The following is a 21,316-nucleotide window of genomic DNA, read 5'->3' on the forward strand; positions in this document are numbered from 1 at the left end:
AGCTTTAAATTTCTGCATAATTAATAGCGTGGCCACTTTGAGTGACAGTGACGCGCTTCAGAAACCTACGGGTGACGTCTATTATTTGAGTATTGAAAACTTGTGTGAATTTTGTGGCAATGCCAATCTGTGACTCATCTCTTTTTTTTTTCTTTTTTCGTGATTGTATATATTCACAAATGTTTTGGTTTTATGATTCTAATTTTAATTTCTAGGTTGTTTGGAACATGTATACAAATTGATCTGTATGACGCGGTGCTTCCTTCTACGACCTTTTATTTAACTTGGAAAATATCGCATTCATGTAAGAGAAAGAAAATAATGGACTAAAGCCAAGCCAACCCTTAAAAGTTTTATAAAAGAGATTAAACAATATAGTACTAGCCTACGAACAAAAACGTTTTGTAATTTTACCCCTGGCATGACCTACTTTACATATTTTTTTATGTATGTTGTTTTCTACTTGTAGTGAGTTGCGTGTACAAATCTTTTATTATTATTATTATTAAAAAATAAAATAATAATCCACATGCTCATGCCCGTCCGAACTACACTCGCGGAGCAGCGCGACCGTTATGATGTCACCCGCCCGTCAGCCAATCAGCGTGCAAGCTCTGCGGCACTTCCTCGAGGCTGCGTAACCGAGCGGGAGCTGCGCGCGCGCGGGTCGGAAGTCTCATTCCGAGAGAGGAAAAAAAAAGAGAGCAAAAAAAAGAAATAAAACAATAAAACAACAACAAACAAACACTGTCAAAACTTAGCGAATATGGATCACTACACAAAGTCTTGATCTGCGGACTGATAAAGCAGCGCTAGGACTGATAAATAAGCGCAGATCAGGCGGATTCAGGGGCGTAGAGCTAACGTTAGCCGCTTTTGCTAACGCACGAGACTCACAGATTCATGACCCGAGAGAGTCCAGCGCGAACCCGGCCATAAAGTGCTCCGTCTGCGGGGGTCAAACACACGCGGGACCGGAGCCGCGGAGCGAGGGAGCGAGCGCTAGCGGGGAGGCTCGAGCTGTGGTCGGCGGCCGGTGGCTTTGAGGCCTGCTGTGTGTGGAGTTAGTTGAGCTGGACCGATAAACACAGCTCTAGTTTAACTCCTAAAGCTGATATTACCCGCGTGTGGAGAGCCGAGCCCCCGGGGGAAGATGTCGGCCCAGGCGCAGATGAGGGCCATGCTGGACCAGCTCATGGGCACCAGCAGAGACGGTCAGTGCTTCTTTCATTCTCGCCAAACCGAAACTAAACCGGGAATGTGATCCAATCCGTGATTCGCGACTTTAAGTAACTCAGATATTGGAGATTTCTCCCGACAGATCTGGTCAGACGATTCCACGTGACTGGCGAGATGGTAAATCAATAATAATGGCTTTAAAATCATCGGTTTGATTGACGGGAATCGCGTCAGAATGATTATATTGCTAGATTATATTCATATTTTATGATTATTATGATCTCACATCCCTCTAATCATGATTGATCCATTTGCCATTAAAATAATCATGTAAATCATTATTTGAGTTAAATTTCATATCGTTATGTCATAATATTCTGCTTTTTGGGGGGGCATGATTGCGTCAAAACTGCGATTTTGATCCACATGATGCCATTTTAGTTTTATTAATTTATGACTTTATAATTGGTGTTATAGTCTTGTTTTTTTTTAATTGTTACGTTGTTTAAAGTTGTTCATATGCAATCCTTAGCCATGCATATTACTACTAATATATTTAGGGTAGGACATTTTCTTATTGCAACATGATCTTAATATCCTAATGATTTTTGGCTAAAAGAAAAATTCATCATTTTCACCCGTACAATGTATTTCTGGCTATTGCCACTAATATACCCGAGACTGATGACTGGTTTTGTGCTCCAGGGTCAAAAAACACGTGAGAGGATTGTAATTTTAAAAGTGCATTATTCTCCTTTTTGGGGTGTGATTGGGTCAAACCTTTAATTTGATTCACCATCGTTTTACTTTTGTTCTGATGACTTTTATAGTTTGTCGTCTGTTTTGTTGACTGATAACAGTATTAAATTATTTGATGACCTCCGCTAAATTATTACCCCCCTAGTATTGGTAGGTTTAGGGTTAGTTGTGGGAGAGGGGTCAGGATTAGACAATCAGGTAAATGAGGACTTAAACGAGGGCCAGGGGGTCAAAATACGACACAACACCTGTCATCACGTCATATTTATGATTATTGATATACAACTGTGTGATTTCCATGATTTGGTAAACACCATTATTCTCATTATTTGATTTGATTATAAATCGTGTGTCTTATAATTTGTCTAAATTGTTTTCATATCCCTCAAAATATTTGAGAATCATGATTGTGATTCATTTTCCATCATAAGAATCATAAATTGAGGCAAATCCTGACCCTGGACCACAAAACCAGTCATACGGGTCGATTTCTTTTAAAATTGAGACGTATAACTAAATAAGCTTTGCATTAATGTGTGGTTTGTTAGGATAGGACCATATGTGTCAGAGATGCAACTATTTTAAAATCTGGAATCTGAGGGTGCAAAAATATCTAAATATTGAGAAAATCTCCTTTTAAAGTTGTGCAAATGAAGTCCTTAGCAAGGCATATTGCTAATAATGATATATTTTTTTGATATATTCACTGTAGAACATTTTTAAAGTATCTTCATGGAACATGATATCCTAATGATTTTTGGCATAAAAGGAAAATGTATCATTTTGACCTGTACAATGAATAGTTGGCTATTTCCACAAATATACCCGTGAGACGCAGGACTGGTTTTGAGGTCCAGGGTCACAAATGACATGAGACGGGGCTCGACATTAAAGGTGCACTGTGTAACTTTTTTTTAGTTTATGCTTAGTTAAAAACTCTTAGTTCTTTCAAAAATATGTGCTCATTAATGTATATTTACTTCTTTCAAGTAATAAAGTATTCTCGTAAGTTTATAATATGCCGTTGAAAACACATACGGGTGAGGGGTTCGGATGCCGGTCGCCATGTTGCCCCTCCATCTTGAAAGTACATTAGCCAAAGAGGGACATACCCGTAAATTCAAGCTTCGCCTTTCGCGTTTTAACACTCGATGGCACCGTGTCGAATGTGAAGAGGGGGATTGCCATGTTAATCTTGGACTAAATTGGCCACCGTAGGAGTTAAAACCAAATCAGAGAGGAACAGAAACTATTATTCACTGGATGGTCATAAACCTTTACACCGCTAGATGGGGGAAAATATCACACAGTGGAGCTTTAACACTTGTCCAGGACAAGGGGATTTTTTGAAGGGGCAAGTGAAAGAGAATTTAACTTGCCCAACTGGAAAAAGTGGATTAAAACCCCAATAACAAAAAAATAACTAGTGAATTACCAAAATACAAGAATGAGTGCGTTATGCACACCAGTAAGCTGATAACTCAAAAAATCAGCTTATTGAAATAAGCAGTTTTCCCCGTTTACATGCAAACCAGTAAACTGACAACGCAAGTAAACCGCGTTTACATGACTTTATTAATAAACCGGGTTATTACCTTGTTGTGACGTCAAAAATAATAACGTCCGTATCTGACTCAGAGTATCCCAAATGTTACGTCAGTTGTGATGTTAATAAAGTGTGTCAGCGGGAGATTTACGGCTCATATTATCCCTCATCAGTTCCAGATGCAGCGTTTTGACTGAACCTCTTCTACTTCTGCTGCATGAGATGAGAACACATCTTTACAATTTTCTGGGTCTTAAAAGAGTCTGCGGTTGAGATGTCCTTATTTCATGTAAAACTCTCGCTCGCTCTGTCTGGATGCGTTTAAATCTGCTTTAAGTTTGCGTTTTGTCACCTATCACACATGCACACTTCAGTAAGCCGACAGAAAGCAGGTTAATGCGTTTACATGCAGCACGAAATCAGGATAAGAGGCAAAAAACTACCTGACCCGACCGGTTTATGCTTACGCCGTTTATGAGCTTACTCCGATAAAAGAAAACGGGTTAGCGCGTTTACATGACCATGTTCATTGTCGGCTTATTAGGCATAATCGGCTTAAGAGCGTGAATGTAAACGCACCCACTGATTCTGCATTTAGTGTTAGTGGTGATCAATAGTGGATGATATATAATGTAGTATAATGAACTGACAGTAACAACACTCGTGCAGCCTCTCGAGGAGAAATCGAAAAAAATGAGCACCACTCACAGAGAGAATCTGTTTCTATATAATAAAAGTTTTTATGTTTATAACATATGATACAGTTAAACAACAACACACAACCAAGAGTGTTGTTTTCCTGAATACCATCACGACTGTAAATGACCCTAATGTCATATGACAGCTCCATAAACACTTAAGTCACTTACATTTTAATGCAATATTGACTGTTTTTGTTCTATTTCTGCAGCAAAAAATAGATCTAAACAGCAGAACCATAACGCGTCTCACAGCAACTGTGTGTGTTACTGAATGATTCACTGTTTGAATGAATCGACTCAATGACTCGCTTAAGACGTAATGCTTAAACATACTTTTCAACATTTCTTATTTGTCTATTCAAAAATACACATATCATAACATTATTTAATGCAAACTTGTAATTTTTCAGTGTAAATTATTTAATTTGATCGGTAACAGCCCTATAGTGTCTTATTTTAATGTAATGTATTGATCAAATTTAAGAATATAATATGTAACCTGAAGCATAGCCTATATTTAATAAGATTAGGGGGGAAAGTGCCCATTATAAACGGTAAAAATATCCCGCATATGCAGATTTAAATATACCAAAGCTGAATGAACACTGGTGAGAATATTGCTAAGGAATAAATTATATTTACAACACACACCAAAAAAAAATGAACAAACTTTTTTTGGACAAGCACATTTTTTACTCTGATCAACTTGATGCCGCAATAATATAAAAAATTTTATTAGTGTTTTTCTCTTTTTTTTGATTCATAACCATTATTTTCATGTTTTTTTGTTGGCTTATGATTACAACTCATGACTCTTAGGATTCGTCTGGGATGTTTTGGTGCAGGTCATTGATGTGATTATGACGTTGTTTGACACGAGGATCATATTTTGATTGCGACACTCGTCCCGATTTGTGTATTTATCATGCCTATAATTTGTCCGCCCTGCTTCCCCACAGGCGACACGATGCGCCAGAGGATCAAGTTCACGGACGAGCGAGTGTGTAAGAGTCATCTGCTGGAGTCCTGTCCGCACGACATACTGTCTGGGACTGTAAGTGTCTCAATAATTGCTTTGGTGGTTATGACTAAACTCATCTAAAAGCTGTTTTGCTTCACCACAGCTACATAATGACATCCTGCTTTGTGTTTGTGCAGCGCATGGATCTGGGCGAGTGTGTGAAGATCCACGATCTGGCTTTGAGAGCAGATTATGAGATCGCATCCAAACAGCAGGAGTATTTCTTTGAGCTGGACGTGAGTATGAAGCACTGACATTAAAGGACGACTCCGGTGAGAAATGCCCCTAGGGGTGATTAACAGATGGTTACCGAGTAGATCGATCTCTGGGATGCGTTTTCATGAATCGAATGTGAAGAGTTTTATCTCTAAAAACAGATTAGCTTATAACGCGAGTGTACGGGGCATAGGATAAGTGAAATTAAATCACTAGTTAATACCACTAACAAGACTCAAAATAGCCTCACACTAACACGGCAGCAGAATGAGGGTCCCTACATGCAGACCGAAGCAGTGAGAACTTTATAAGAGTACAAACAGTTTAATAAGAAGATACTTTATAAACACAGTGCATTACGCGTTTACAGACGGCAGCCATCTTGGAAAACAGTCTCGACTCGTCGAGTCACGAGCGCTGTGCTAAGCGATGAACTTTGACTGAATCTCATATGGTCCATTGTTTCCGGAAGAAAACACTGAACGCAACAGAGAAAATAAATATGTAATTAGATTTCACAAAACTTAATTCCTATCGACCAGCTCACTTAGCACAGCGTTCGTGGCTCGACTCGTCAAGACTGTTTTCCAAGATGGCTGCCGTCTGTAAACGTGTAATGCGCTGTTCTTTATAAAGTATCTTCTTATTAAACTGTTTGTACTCTTATAAAGTTCTCAATGCTTCGGTCTGCATGTAGGGACCCTCATTATGCTGCCGTGTTAGTGTGAGGCTATTTTGAGTCTTGTTAGTGGCATTAACTAGCGATTTAATTTCACTTATCCTATGCCCCGTTCACTCGCGTTATAAGCTAATCTGTTTTTAGAGATAAAACTCTTCACATTCGATTCATGAAAACGCATCCCAGAGAACGATCTACTCGCTAACCATCTGTTAATCACCCCTAGGGGCTTTTCTCACCGGAGTTGTCCTTTAATCTGGGTTGTGCTGTTTGTGTGTAAAATGCTGATAAGTGGCTGATTGTGGCGTCTCCTCAGGCCGCAGAGCACCTGCAGTCCTTCATCGCAGACTGTGACCGAAGAACCGAGCTGGCCAAGAAGCGTCTGGCTGAAACGCAGGAAGAGATCAGCGCTGAGGTGGCAGCGAAGGTAACGCTCTCAACGGCGGGGCGGGGCGGGGCGGGGGGGGTCCCTGAACGCTTCTCGGCAAAGCTGGATTTCACTTTCACATCGTTTTCATATTGAGGTTTCACACACCTGCTTTTGGTCCACAGACTAGCAAGTTGTGACTCATGGTCCACAGCTCTCGTATGAATAGGGTTTATATAAAGAAAAGGAGAGGATGAGGCCTTTGTCTCGTTCCAACTTCCTGTTTTAATAGGAAATGCATACAAACAGGGAAAAACTCAATCTGGGTTGTTTAAAAAAAAGAAAAAGAAACCTATGTTATGGATGCTTGACTCCACCACTGAATATTAGGGCTGTCCTCGACTAAGGATTTAGACAATCGAATCAGAATTGTCGAATCTCTCTATGGTCGACTGATAGTCGAATCATCTGTGTGTGTGAATGGGTTGGGAGGGGCACGACACTGTCAGCAGAAGGGTAAAACTGTTTTTATTTTCCTTTACACACTGCACACAGCAACAACTTTCAATAAAGCGACCAAAACTGCCTGCCAACTGACAGACGAACTGACAATGGCTTTCTTATTTAGGTTTAAATAGCCTAAAAGGTAATGTGGTGGATAAACATTAATAAACCGTTTTCTCATAACATGTTAAAGCCGCGATCGAAATACAGAACATCACACAAATATATAAAAGAACATTTTGATAAATAAACCTAAAAAAAATTCCTGCCTAGAGAGGAAAAGAACACTGAGTGCGTTTACTGCCTGTCTGAAGCCGATTGTGCCTGAAGCGGGGGAAGGACGCGAAGCTCAGCCCCGCGCCTCAGGATCTCACACCGCCACCTGACGCGCACATTATATACACGCGAGCTCAATTTTGAATTGACTGACAGATGAGCTGCACGAAAGCGCTCTGTGGTGCGGCAGGATTTTAAACAGCTTCCCAAATGGCCGCGGACAGGCGCTGAATGCTGCCGTCGGTGTGTACACACACTCATTGAACGCGTTCGAATTTTAAAGGCGCGGTGCGAAGCTCAGCGCCCTTAAAGGGGTCGCACACCGATGCTCAGCGCGACACGTCTTTAAAATATTGAGCTTCCCATATTGCCAAAATGGTATGATCCTCGTTTCATAACACCCGCGAAGATTCGACAGTGAGATCGGTGGTCGAATCAGGCTCCGCATATCGATGCATCGAATCTTCGACTATTTGGGGTCACCCCTACTGAATAATAAATCAGTAGCATCTCCGGTGCTTTAAAGAAAATCTCTCAGAGTCGAAGTTCCAGGTCTCAGAAGAAATTAACTTTATCGTATGAACAACAAAGTGAGATGCAGCTGTTCATCTGACCATCTCTTCCTCAGCTCACACTTTTATACAGTTCTAGCTCAAGGTTTCATGGCAGGTGCATTACTCCCCACACTTTTTTCCACAGTTGCTCTATTCATAAACTTATCTAGTCTTCTTTGTAATAGTGGCCGACTGCCACTAGTTTTTCTTTCTCATCCATTAGGCACCAATCTTTTTACATTCACCTCATGGTTTTTTCCACAATTATAAACAATGTATCATATTTGTCTGTGGACCATCCCCGCCTTCCCGGTAACATGACAGTTTCCCAGCGCTTCTCACTAATTCTCCCCTTACAATTAATGTAATATCTCCTGTTTCTCACGCTTTGATGTTTTTTTACAAGCGGCGTACCTTGGTTTCTTGGTGCTCAGCCGAGGCCAGCTTATACTGCAGCTAAGGCCTAGTGAGGCCTACTAATAGGAAAATGAATTTCCTCTACAACGCTAACTTGGAATTCTGGAAAAAATGTCTCAATTGCGAGATGTTAACTCTTAGCCTAGAAATCTAGACGCACCCTAGCGGCAGCAAATCTAATCTGCCCGCAAGTGTCGTCTAGCAACTCTCAATACCCTTCTGAGCTGTAAACGTCAAACTCTGGTCGGGCCAATCACATCGTGTATAGAGTCGGTGGGCGGGGCTTAACATAATGACGACGGCCGAGTTGCGTTTGCGTGCTTCTAGTAAACACAGAAACTGGCGAACGGCGGCGGTCTTTCGAATCAGCTTTGACCGCGACTCTGGAAGACTTGGAGTTAAGCTTTTCTCTGGGAAGCCGACCGGATACGGTGAATGTTTAATCTGTCAGCGAGCTCTGCTTCACCTTCGTTGCTCTGGTTGGTGTAGCGCTATCCTATCGCGTGCAGAGGGAGTTTGAAAGACAACCGTTTATCCGCCCCTCGGATTGACCTGTCGATGGTGTGTTTCCAGACCAAACATCTTGATGTGTGTTTGACTTGTCAGGCTAGTAAACTCTGAATTTTGGAAACAAAAACTCTGAATTGCGAGACGTAAACTCAAAACAGTGTCTGAATTGCAAGATGGGAACTGAAAATTCTGCGATTTTTTTTTTTTTTTTTTTTTTTTTTTTTTTTTTTTTTTTTTTTTTTTTTTTCTTACAATCTTGTCATTGTGAGCAGAAAGAATCGGGATGTTTTACTTCAGTAATATCTGGCCCTTTCATGGCTTTTATTTGGCTTGATATCCGTTGATAACACTCCTCAAGGTTTTGTCTTCAGGGCCATTGGCCACCGTCTCTGACCCTCAGTATCCAGCTTCCCGAGTCCTTCCCGTCCTCTGATTGTCCCGCGGTGTGTTTTGCAGGCGGAGCGCGTGCACGAGCTGAACGAGGAGATTGGGAAGCTTCTGGCGCGTGCGGAGCAGCTGGGCGGCGAGGGGAACGTGGACGAGGCTCAACAGGTCCTGGAGAAGGTGGAGAAAACACGCACTCTGAAGAAAGAGGCAGAGGTCAGTGTGGGGTCATGAACGAATTCATATCAACAATGCAAAGGTGTTGGTGTTTGTACGGGCATTATTCCAGGGGCCTGTACCATGACGCCGGTTTGGCTGGCTAGCCAGATATGTTTAAGCTTAGTTTGTGCCAATCCTGGGTTTTAGGTACCATAAAGTGGTTTGGCTTTTAGCAGTGTTCATCGCCATAGTAACTTACAGCTAACCTGCTCCAGGGCAGGTTATGTTCTGGATTAGAGATCTCAAACTGAAATTGGACCAATCAGCTGTGAGTAAAGTGACACGCCGCTGATGCAGTAAAGCCACGCCCCCTGCTTCTGCTCCAAATTAAAGGTCACGACAGCAAATGGTTTTTAAAGACTAAAGCGTCAGGCTTTTAACAACGCTTATTTATAATAATAATAATTTTGAATGATTTAGATATTTTATGTAATTATTATACCCTTATTTAATTACACAATTATCATTTTAGTTCATCATTAATAGGCGCTTTGTTAAAATGAATATAAATAGCTTATATAAAGTCATACAAATAAGCTTTAAAATCAATGAATAAAACTATTAAAAAAAGATTACTGAGCTTAAATGTTCAATTCTCTCTATATATCAACTAAACTAACTTCATAACTTACTTGCATTGACGTATAATATTTTAGTTGTCCTCTTTCATAGACGGCTCTTTTCTTCTTGCTGTGTAAAATTGTTTAAATTCTTAATATTTTTCAATCATGTAATATTCTGCAGAAGAGAGAAATTAATCTCAGTGTCACTGATCCACATGTGATTGGCTGTTCACTGCTGATGTCACACTGATCCGTAGCATGTGATTGGCTGTTCACTGCTGATGTCACACTGATCCGTAGCATGTGATTGGCTGTTCACTGCTGATGTCACAGCTAAACTCCTGAACCCAGGATCACAGCCCGAGTTGACGGAGAAAGCTGATGATCAGCATCATGGGACCAACAAAGCCTGTGCAGATTGGTTTGGTTTTGTCAACTCGACTAACCCTGAAACCCTGAGTTTGTTAAACTACCATCATGGTACAGGCCCCAGGTAAAGGTGTTGATGTTTGTAAGGGCGTTATTACAGGTAATGGTGTGTGTTTGTAAGAGTGTTATTACAGCTAATGGTGTGTGTTTGTACGGGCGTTATTACAGGTAATGGTGTGTGTTTGTAAGAGTGTTATTACAGCTAATGGTGTGTGTTTGTACGGGCGTTATTACAGGTAATGGTGTGTGTTTGTAAGAGTGTTATTACAGGTAATGGTGTGTGTTTGTGTTCAGGACATATACCGCAACTCTATGCCCGCCTCCAGCTTCCAGCAGCAGAAGCTGAGGGTGTGTGAGGTTTGCTCCGCTTACCTCGGCCTCCACGACAACGACCGCCGCCTCGCAGACCACTTCGGAGGAAAACTACATCTAGGCTTCATCGAAATCCGTGAAAAACTGGACAAACTGCGGGTAAGACGGCAGCACACGGAGCTCGGTCGGCCTGGAGTCGCTCAGCACCTCATTCATGAAAAAAACAAAAAATCTGCCTCTTCCACTTCTCTATTTTCCTTTTTGCTCTCCCTTTTATAGTTCTTGCTACTCTGAGTAGGGGTTGAATGGCTTCCGAATTTTTTTAAAGTCAACATTTATGTGATGAAAGTCAAGTCGACGTCGACTAGTCGCTGATCATTAATGAGCAAATAAGCCTGAACCTTGAGCTGAGACACAAACACGGGTTTTTTCCAGCTATGGCACATGAACTACCCATAAGGTTATTGCTCCTACAGTACAGCTTTTGTATCAGTTCTTTTGTCTTATGGTCGTTATATTTCTCACAGATTTCTGCTCGTTCTGAATAAGATACAGATAAGTAGCACAATAAAGATTACATGTATATGAATGCATTAGTGAGTGATTGTGTGTGAATTAATTCCACCTGCCAGAGTCTCTCTCCTAATAGTGAAGCTGTGAGTTTTAGTTATCAAGAAATAGATGCTTAAAGGGATAGTTCACTTTGAAATTAAATGTTGATATGTTTTAGCTTACCTCGTGGGCATCCGAGATGTAGGAGTATTTGTTTCCCCAGTAGTTTCAGTTTTGATCATTTTAGGTCAAACCGTTCTTGTCTGTGCCTCACATAATGCAGGTCTATGGTCACCACCTCAAAGAGCACACACAGAGAAGTCCAAATTAAACAATCCCCCATCGTAAGCACACACTGATGGCCTAAGACACCAAACGAGCGGTGTGTGAGAAAACGAACAGTATTTATATCGTTTTTACCCCTTGAACACCACTACGTCCGACTGATTTTCTGTTTTTCCTGTTGTGACATTCGCGCGTTCTGGCTTTAGTCTGTGCAAGCGCGGAAAGCGCCGGGAGTGGATCTCTCGCGCGTGTACATCTATCATTGTTTACACAAAACAGTTGTCTGTTAATATATCGAAATCTTCCATTGCGATGTCCTGTACATCTAAATATGTTTAGATTTTTACGGTGAAAGGTAGAAACTTCCCAAATTTCTGTGTAAACAATGAGAGACGTACACGCACAGAGATCAACTTCTGGACACATTTGTGTCATTTTTAACTGTTGAAAGCAGAGCCTGCGTGTCAGGATATTGTTCATCCTGCAGCGCCCTCTATAGGCCAGCGACTAGTCGACGTCAAGCTTAAAGCGTCAGGGCAGAGCATTAAAGTCGACTAGTCAGTGCAACCCGTAACTCTTGAGTAATATCCAGATCTCTGTATTTAAGGCATTTTTTTTTCGCCTCTTCACGACGGACTCCTGTACTCCGCAGTTGTAAGTCGCTTTGGATAAAAGCGTCTGCTAAATGTGAATGATGGTCCGCTCTGATTTCCAGAAAGCTGTGACGGAGAAACAGGAGCGCATGCGCACGAAGAGAAGAGAGGAGCGGGATAAAGAAGAGGAGCGAGCCAGAGAGTGGGAGCTGGAGAGAGAGCGGGAGCGCGAGCAGGAGCGAGAGAGAGAGCGGGAGAGAGAGCGGGAGCGCGTGAGGGACCGTGAGAGGGAACGCAGGAGGTCCGTGGCACAATTAGGCCTGAACATTTAGGCTGCATTTACACTGCAGCTCTCGATGCACAATTCCCATTTGGGGACTATATCCGATTTATTTGATGACCCGCTTAAATAGTGTTGTCACGATACCAAAATTATGACTTCGATACGATACCAGACTAAAATACCTCGATACCGATACTAAATCGATACCACGGTAAAAAAAAAAACAGTTAATATGAGTAATATGACAACAGAACTTATTATTCATTGTTTTATTTTATTTTTTACTAAAACTTCACTTGGCCAGCAGTTCCTGCGCTGGTTTTTGCCCATTCGCTCCCCTTATTGCTATAATAACTACATGCCGATATGAACATCCTCACAGAGATCACATTATCAATCAAGTTATCATTCACTAACCCTTCACTTCTCAACAGGTTGGGATGAACAAAATCATCATCATTTCATTATACGAGTAATTTAATATTTTGTAAATGTAATTTTATAATTATAATATAGATTTTTTATTGTATCTTTGTTTAAAAAAATAAGCAAATAAATGCTAATTACAAACAATATGACAAAAACAGTGCTTTATTTTTCATCTATTAGGTCTATTTAACAGTAGCAAGTGAGGAAAGAAATTAAATAATCAAATATAAAACTGTTTACTTAGTCTTCACTCTATAATTTAAATATAGACTGATTGTTAATAAATATATTTTAGTTATTTAGCCAAGCATGTGGTGGTTTGCTTAACATTAAGAGAGTAACAGAGTATTCGGTAGGTCTGTCTTAGTACACGCACGGCTCTAATTACCTCAGCTGTACACATTCAGTAAAGACATATCCGGCTGTGTTTCTCTGAATAGTCGAGTGTGCATTTTTACATATTTTTGACCATTCAAACCCAAATAATAATCCGCGAAAGAGCTGAATGGCGATCACATGTTTGTTGTCTGAAAGGCGTGTGCGCGCTTCAGGTCAGAGTCCGGCTTGAGCACGTACCGCTCCGCGCCTTTTCTCCTCATGCGCGCATATTTCTGTCGCCTTCTTCGCCATGCGTTGCGCGTAGATATTTAACTCTTCTAGTACTTCCATTGTTTATTGAGCGGTGGAAGCAGAGCTCTGCACACACGTCCTGACACCTGCTGTCACACATCCACGCACATTAAGAAATACAGCTCATATTAGCGCTGTCCTCCTTAAAGTACCGCTACTAATAATAGTCCATATCGTATCGTTTGTAATAGCTGGGTATCGCAATACTTTTCTAGTACCGGTATATCGTGCAACACTACACTTAAATCATCTGTTAAAGATGACCGGTATCCAATATTTGCATTTGATTATCAGTGGCATAATCAGTAAAGCGTATGCATGGCTGATACGTCACTGTTTTGTCGCGATCGACATGGAATCGGATCCTCCTTTTGCAAAGCTCGCTCTTCTTTTTTTCTCATCACCAATCACGTCGGAAAGGCATTTATTTTCAATTTAAAAAAAGAAAATGTTCTAAATGTGTAAATAAAGTGTCAAACTAATTGTTTAATAATAATAAAAGCATTTATTGGGGTATGGTTGGGGATAGGTGTAAGGGAGGCTTTTATCGTCCCTTTAGGTGGCATTACATTTAATAATTCAAATTAAAATAATAAATTACACTGTTAAGCTGATGGCACACAGGACAGGTTTTTGAGCAATGTTGCTGAAAGATGATGCTTGGGCACTTTCCCGTTGGGAATTGGCAACACATTTCTCTTTGGATATCCAGATAGAAATGTGTTGCCTATTCTCAGTGGGAAAGTCCACAGCATCATCTTTCAGCAACATTGCTCAAAAACCTGTCCTGTGTGCCATCAGCTTAATTATCATGTTAATGTACAGCAGTACTGAGGTGGAAATAGTGTGTATCTGTCAAAATAAATTACATGTAACTACTATTTATATGACAAAGCACTGCTAATTTACTATGGTGGAAATATATTACTATTAATCTACAGCTATTTGCACTTTTTGTGTACATTATGCCATCTAACACCAAAATATCTAACAGTAAGAAACTATGCTATTTTCACTGAGTGTAAATATAATCTAGTTGCCATTAACCCGGCTTTAATTGATTTCCTCTCTCTTTCTCGTTTTAGGTCCAGATCCAGGAGTGGCGAGCGATATCGGTGAGGGTCGTCTTTATTCCCCATCCGTATCACAGAAGCAAGCCGATCTCCTGTTCATGCATCTCTCTCTCGCTCTCGCTCTCTCTCTCTCTCTCTCTCTCTCTCTCTCTCTCTCTCCCTCTCTCTCTCTCTCTCTCTCTCTCTCGCTCTCTCTCTCTCGCTCTCTCTCTCGCTCTCTCGCTCTGTCACGCTCACTCAATCACTCTCTTTCTTTCTCTCTCTCTCTCTGGTTTTCAGGGAAGGGGGAAGCTCATCCTCCCATCGCTCCCGCCGGCACCGTGAGGATGGAGAACGGGAACGAGAGCGGGAGAGGAAACACAGACACAAAGAGCGCCATCGCTCTCGCTCCCACTCGCACAGGAGCAAAAGGAAGAGGTATCGGATTAGCCTGACCTGGGGGAACGCCGTTAACGCTTACGTTTGAGCAATAAGCCGTGACCTACCGGGATTACGCCACAGTCGAGCGCAGATGTTTCAAAAAGTGTCCCCACCACTTTTTGAAACATCTTGTGTCCCGGATGAACCTAACTAATACAAACAAGACATCTCTGGTTAACTAGAAGAGCATCATTTCACTCGTTTGTTAAATAAGAGGCGATCTGGCGCTCGTCGCCGCCGTTATCCGTGGTGCGGTTTCCTCTTGTGGCTCGTTCGCACTGAGCAGTCTTCACACAGACGAGCGCTTTAATACATCGCTTGACGCCGTTGCAGAGACTTTATTGATCCGGTGAAATCACAAAACAAAATGCACAAAAACTGTCCCTGCTCTTGATATACAACCACTGATGATATTCGGTATAGATGCAAGAATTAAACATGAGGTTTATATTAATAAATTAACTATTGAATTGATCCCCCCATACACACATCCCACCCACTTTTTAAAACTAAGTTAACAGATACACCGCTCTACAGTCATTTGAAAGTGACCGCAGTTCCAGTTTTGGCCACAATCTTACACACACTTCCTTAAAATTATGTTAATATTTTTTTTCATAGTCAGGGGCAGGGTAAGGTGGTAAAATTTGTATAAATAACAGCATTATGACATACCAATGCATTAAATCATTATGATTTTAGAGCCTGATTGTTATAATAAAATAAAACATTATTATATTTGGAAGGTTAATTATTTGAAGCTATTTCAGTAATTCTAAATTACTTTTATGTTTGGAATTTAAACTTTTATTTTTAAATTAATTTATAAATGGAAACTTAAATTATTTGAAATATGTAGAAAAATTATATTTGGGATTTTATTTAAAATGATGTTTTTTTTAAATAATTTACATTCTAAATATATATGATGTTACTTTTTTTTAAAAATAATTAAATTAATTTTAAATATTTGAATTTGTTTAAAATGTTTGTTCAAACGTTTTTTTTTTTTTTTTAATTCAGTTATTTATATTTTGAATGTTAATTTTTAAATAATTAAAATATATTTTTTAATTAATTAATTTTTTTAATTAATTGATTTATATTGGAAACTTAAATTATTTAAAATTTATTAATGTATATTTGGGATTTTTTTTTAAATAATTTTTTTTATTACATTATATATATTATTTTACTTTATTTGAAATTATTTAAAGTAATTATAAATATTTGAATTTGTTTCAAGTTTATGTTTGGAATTCAAATATGAAATAATTCTGGTTTGTTTATTTTTAAATTAAATTATTATTAGTTTTTACATTATTTAAAATGTATTAATTTATATTTATTTTAAGTTATTCAAGTACTAAATAATTTAATTTAAATTCTAAATATATATTTTAGAATTATCTGAATTTTTTTTAAATTGTTTTATTAAATCATTTACATTCCAAATATATAGTTTAAAATGTTTATATTTTATATTTTGAATGTAAATTCTTAAATAATTAAAATTCTTTTTTTTAATTAATGTTTTATATTGGAAACTTGAATTATTTGAAATGTATTAATGTATATTTAGGATTTTATCCCAATTATTAAATAATTTTATGCATTTATTATTATTTATTATATGATATATATTTTACTTTATTTAAAGTAAGGTTAATTTCAACTTTTTAAACGTTTAAAGTTTATGTTTGGAATTCAAATAATATGAAATGATTCCAGTTTACTTTTAAATATAAGTTATTTATGTTTGGAATTTAAATTCAAAACTATTTTCAATCATTTAAAATTACTTTTAAATTAAATTAAAATGCTATTAATTTAAATGTATTTTAAGTTATTTTTAAATTAATAAATAATTTAAAGTCTAAATATATATTTTAGAATTATCAGAAAAATTGTAAATTGTTGTAAATTACTTTTTGTTAAATTTATATTTGGAATTTAAATAATTTGAAGTGATTTTAGAATTAAATGTGTGTAAATTAAAAATAGTAATAAAATGTTAGCTCTCACACTCCGCACTCGTTCCCATTTCCCCAGGTCTTCACACACCAGAGAGCCGGAACAGCCCGCGTCCCAGGAGAGATGGCGGGAGAACGCCGCGGACGAGAGATGGCGGGACAACGGCCGGAGGGACGTGGAGCGGGAGCGGTCCCCCGCCTCCCCAGACATGAGCCAGATGCGGGAGCGGGAGCGGTCGGTGTCGCTGGAGAGGGATCCGCGCTCCAGCTCCGAGGAGAGAGAGTCCGGAGAGATCTAGAAGACCACAGTCACAAACTTTACACGACCCGCCGGCAGTCGCCCACACTGATCTGTCAATAACTCAATGGCCTCTCATCCGGTTACTCATATATCAGTAGAAGCTCAGCGGCTACCGATGGGAAGCCAGCCGCAGGTGTGTGTGTGTGTGTGTGTGAGAGAGAGAGAGTGTGTGAGAGACCAGCATCATTATTTGAGATACAGACAACGCCTCAGCAAGAGTTACACACCTTGATCTAGTTTCTCCAAACTAGTCAGCGAACCAAAAGAACATTTGACGGAAGTGCGGAGGGGGAAGAGTGTGTTTAGAAGTAGATTATTTTTTATCTTGGAAAATAAGGGCAGGTGATGAAGGAAATGCCTGCTGGAATACAAAACCACCACTGAAGTTATTTTTTTTTTTTCTTCATCATTTTAAACTTTTTTTTTCTTTTCCTTTTTTAAAAATTAAAGGTCCTTAAACGACTGAAATGATTTTGATGTGGATGTTTTCTCTTATTTGTTTCCCTCTGATTTCATTTGTCATGGATATAAACTCAGAGCTGAACTGTTAAGCTGGTAACTCCTTTCTTTTCTTTCTTTTTTTTTCTCCGCACATAAACCAAACCAACCACACACACACACACACACACACACACGTTTATAGCTCGGCTTACATCGTTTCTCACGGTACCAGTTTCTCTTTTCCCCTTTTTATCACTCTTTGGTTTTGCGGTGTTGAGACGTTGTCTTGAAACTTCATCTTGCCTTGTCATGCTATGAAACAATAAATCTGTTGCTTTCGTTGTTTACATATTTCGGGTTTTTCGTCTTCTTGAAAGTCATATGAGTTGATTTTCTGCTTCTGTTGAAATGTCAATAGGAGATTTGCATGGAATAAAAGTTTGTACTATGCAACAAAAGTGTTGAAAATATCTAAGACAATTACATGTGTTGTCCTGAAATGTGCTGCATGTGTTCACATATAAATGTCTTCATTTTTAAAAAGTCAAAACTGCAATTTAACCACAGATTCAACCCAAATACATCACCAAACTTGGATTACATCAGTTACAGGTTACCATATTTTACAGTATTTGATATCAGAGTATGCTAGTTTGATATTGTATGTGTGTGTGTATATATATATATATATATATATATATATATATATATATATACGCCGATCGAGCAAAACATTATTACGGGTGAAATGAATAACTGATGATCTATTCATCACGGCTCCTGTTAGTGGGTGGGATATATTAGACAGCAAGTGAACATTTTGTCCTCAAAGTTGATGTGTTAGAAGCAGGAAAAATGGGCAAGCGTGAGGATTTGAGTGAGTTTGACGAGGGCCAGATTGTGATGGCTAGACGACTGGGTCAGAGCATCCCCTAAACTGCAGCTCTTGTGGGTCTTCCCGGTCTGCAGTGGTCAGTGTCTATCAAAAGTGCTCCAAGGAAGGAACAGTGGAGAACCGGCCACAGGGTCATGGGCGGCCAAGGCTCATTGATGCACGTGAGGAGCGAAGGCTGGCCCGTGTGGTCCGATCAAACAGACGAGCTACTGGAGCTCAAACTGCTCCAGAAGTTAATGCTGGTTCTGATAGAAAGCTGTCAGAATACACAGAGCATCTCAGTTTGTTGTGTATGGGGCGGCATAGCCGCTGACCAGTCAGGGTGCCCATGCTGACCCCTGACCCCACCAAAAGCACCAACAGTGGCACGTGAGCATCAGAACTGGACCACGGAGCAATGGAAGAAGGTGGCCTGGTCTGAGGAACCACATTTTCTTTTACATCACGTGGATGGCCGGGTGTGTGTGTTTGTCTTACCTGAGGAACACATGGCCCCAGGATGCACTATGGGAAGAAGGCGAGCCGGCGGAGGCAGTGTGATGCTTTGGGCAATGTTCTGCTGGGAAACCTTGGGTCCTCCATCCATGTGGATGTTACTTTAACACGCTCCACCTACCTAAGCATTGCTGAGACCATGTTCAGCCTTTCATGGAAACAGTATTCTGGTGGCTGTGGCTCTTCCAGCAGATAATGCTCCTGACACAAAGCACAGATGCTTCAGGAATGGTTTGAGGCGTTGACTTGGCCTCCAGATTCCCCAGATCTCAATCCAATCGAGCATCTGTGGGATGAGCTGAACAAACAAGTCCGATCTATGGAGTCCCCACCTCACAAATACAGGACTTAAATGATCTGCTGCTAACATCTTGGTGCCAGATTACACAGCACACCTTCAGGGATCTAGTGGGTCCAAGCCTTGACGGGTCAGGGATGTTTTGGCAGCAGAAGGGGGACCAACACAATATTAGGAAGGTGGTCATAATAATTTGCCTGAAGAAAACAACTTTTTTTCTATAAAGCTTTTTTTAAGTCATAAAGTATTTATATTGCTTTTTAATAAAATAATTAAAGTAATACATGTATTGTTTGTGAATGTGAGGTGGTCTGTGTACGCGCGAGGGCAGCAGCGCGCGCACTATGGCGGGTCGCGTCTATGTGACGTCAGCGCCTGAACTTTGAAAATAAGCGCGAGGAGGAAGCGGACCGCGACTCGGGAGTATTCGCTGTTGTTATTTATCGGTAAACAAACAAACTAATCGATTATTTGATATAGTAAACGCGTGTGTCTCATCATGTCGCTCCTGACACCGTACAGTAAAGTCCCCGAGCTGAACACCGCTACTGTCCTCGTGAGTAGCGCGCGTCACTGATGCCGTTAATCAGTTTATGGTTTATTTTAATATTTATTGTCTGTTTTGATAGTTGGTTGAGAATGAAGAGGAGCTTCAGTCCAAACTAGCCGACGCCATAGTGCAATATGAGAAAGAGTTCAACGTCAATGTGTGAGTGCCATACATTTGTGTGTGTGTGTATATATATATATATATATATATTAGTGTGTATTATATATATTATATTATATATATTAGTGTATATATATATATATATATATATATATATATATATATATACACACACACACACATACATTCAAAACAACTGTTATTAATATATTATTTAAATATGATCTGTTTATGTTATCATCTATTAACAGTTATTAATCATAGTACTAATGACCATTTCTGCTTAAATAGATGATATGTTGTATTCTATTGTTATTGTAAGCTGAGATTGTGTTGATATAATGTGAATGAGTGAGTGTGAATGTCCCTGATATCTTTCAGCCGGCTGGCCAGGAAACTGCCTCTGCCCGTGGAGAACAAGAAAACTCGTCCGCGTATTGATTTAATAGTTTTCATAATCAATCTGCTTTCCGAGCGCAGGTACACAGATCTCTTTCTTTATCTGTCTAATCTGGTTCAGTGTGAGTGGACTGACTCTCTCTCTCTCTCTCTCTCTCACTTTCTCGCTCTCTCTTTCTCTTTCTCTCCCTCTCTAGTCTTCAGTCAGCCGAGAGCTCTCTCAGTCATCTGCACTCAGACTGTTTTCTGGGGAAGGTGTGTTTCCTGGTCACTGACGGTGAGTCTGAGTGAGAGCCTTAAAGGCCCATTCACACCAAGAACGGTAATAACTGTAAAGCTGCATTTACACTGCAGGTCTTGATCACAGACTGTAGATTCTGAAGAGCAGTTTTTGAGCGTAAAGTAGAGACAAGCTGGTCATCGCCATCTTAGCAGCATGTCACGCCCTGACAATAGTAAATGGGCAAAGAGGCGGGATGTGGGTGGAGCTTAGGTCACATGATGACTAACAGACAGGAGACAAATGGCAGTCCACCTGTCACTTAAAGTGGCCACGCCCTTAATTATGCAGAACTTTAAGGCTTTATATAATGTAAAGATTCTAGATAAATTCACCCACTCACAGTTGTCATGAAGAGCTAAATTAGACCAAAACTACAATTTGTCCCAGACTGTAAACATGTTTGGGCATTTTGGTGGAGAGGAGACAAAGTCATGAGGCCAATCAGGAGAGGGGATGATTAGGAGCAGTGTTGCCAAGTCCACGGTTTTCCTGTGGAATTGGGCAACTTTAACACCGTTGCCACAGGCTATTTTTCATGTCTGCGGGTTTAACTGACCCCAATTAGGTGATATTTAGTGCCGGAAATGCTCATTGTAGCAGGGAGCCCTGGCAAATAAACATATACTTTACCCCCATATTGCTTTTTTTGCCCAGGGAACC

At 39.9% G+C, this 21,316-nt stretch overlaps 2 protein-coding genes across 2 annotated transcripts in view; both read left to right on the forward strand.

Moving 5' to 3' along the window:
• The first annotated feature begins 621 nt into the window (after positions 1 to 621).
• Positions 622 to 17,965, forward strand: zgc:158803 (LUC7 domain-containing protein). Its single transcript, XM_067440724.1, has 10 exons — positions 622 to 1,214; positions 5,145 to 5,239; positions 5,344 to 5,442; positions 6,418 to 6,528; positions 9,186 to 9,329; positions 10,619 to 10,795; positions 12,189 to 12,367; positions 14,494 to 14,523; positions 14,761 to 14,898; positions 16,954 to 17,965. Exons 1-10 carry the CDS (start codon positions 1,154 to 1,156, stop codon positions 17,171 to 17,173), a joined length of 1,254 nt encoding a protein of 417 aa, XP_067296825.1. The 5' UTR covers positions 622 to 1,153; the 3' UTR covers positions 17,174 to 17,965.
• A 1,690-nt stretch (positions 17,966 to 19,655) lies between these two features.
• pane1 (proliferation associated nuclear element) overlaps positions 19,656 to 21,316 on the forward strand; it is a 4,400-nt gene continuing 2,739 nt past the window's right edge. The window contains exons 1-4 of the mRNA XM_067442581.1: positions 19,656 to 19,860; positions 19,934 to 20,013; positions 20,356 to 20,454; positions 20,571 to 20,650. Of these exons, the coding sequence (XP_067298682.1) occupies positions 19,804 to 19,860; positions 19,934 to 20,013; positions 20,356 to 20,454; positions 20,571 to 20,650 (316 nt within the window). The 5' untranslated portion in view covers positions 19,656 to 19,803. The remainder of the gene's footprint in view (positions 19,861 to 19,933; positions 20,014 to 20,355; positions 20,455 to 20,570; positions 20,651 to 21,316) is intronic.

Source organism: Pseudorasbora parva, chromosome 4 (assembly GCF_024679245.1).
Source record: "Pseudorasbora parva isolate DD20220531a chromosome 4, ASM2467924v1, whole genome shotgun sequence".
Lineage (NCBI taxonomy): Eukaryota > Metazoa > Chordata > Actinopteri > Cypriniformes > Gobionidae > Pseudorasbora > Pseudorasbora parva.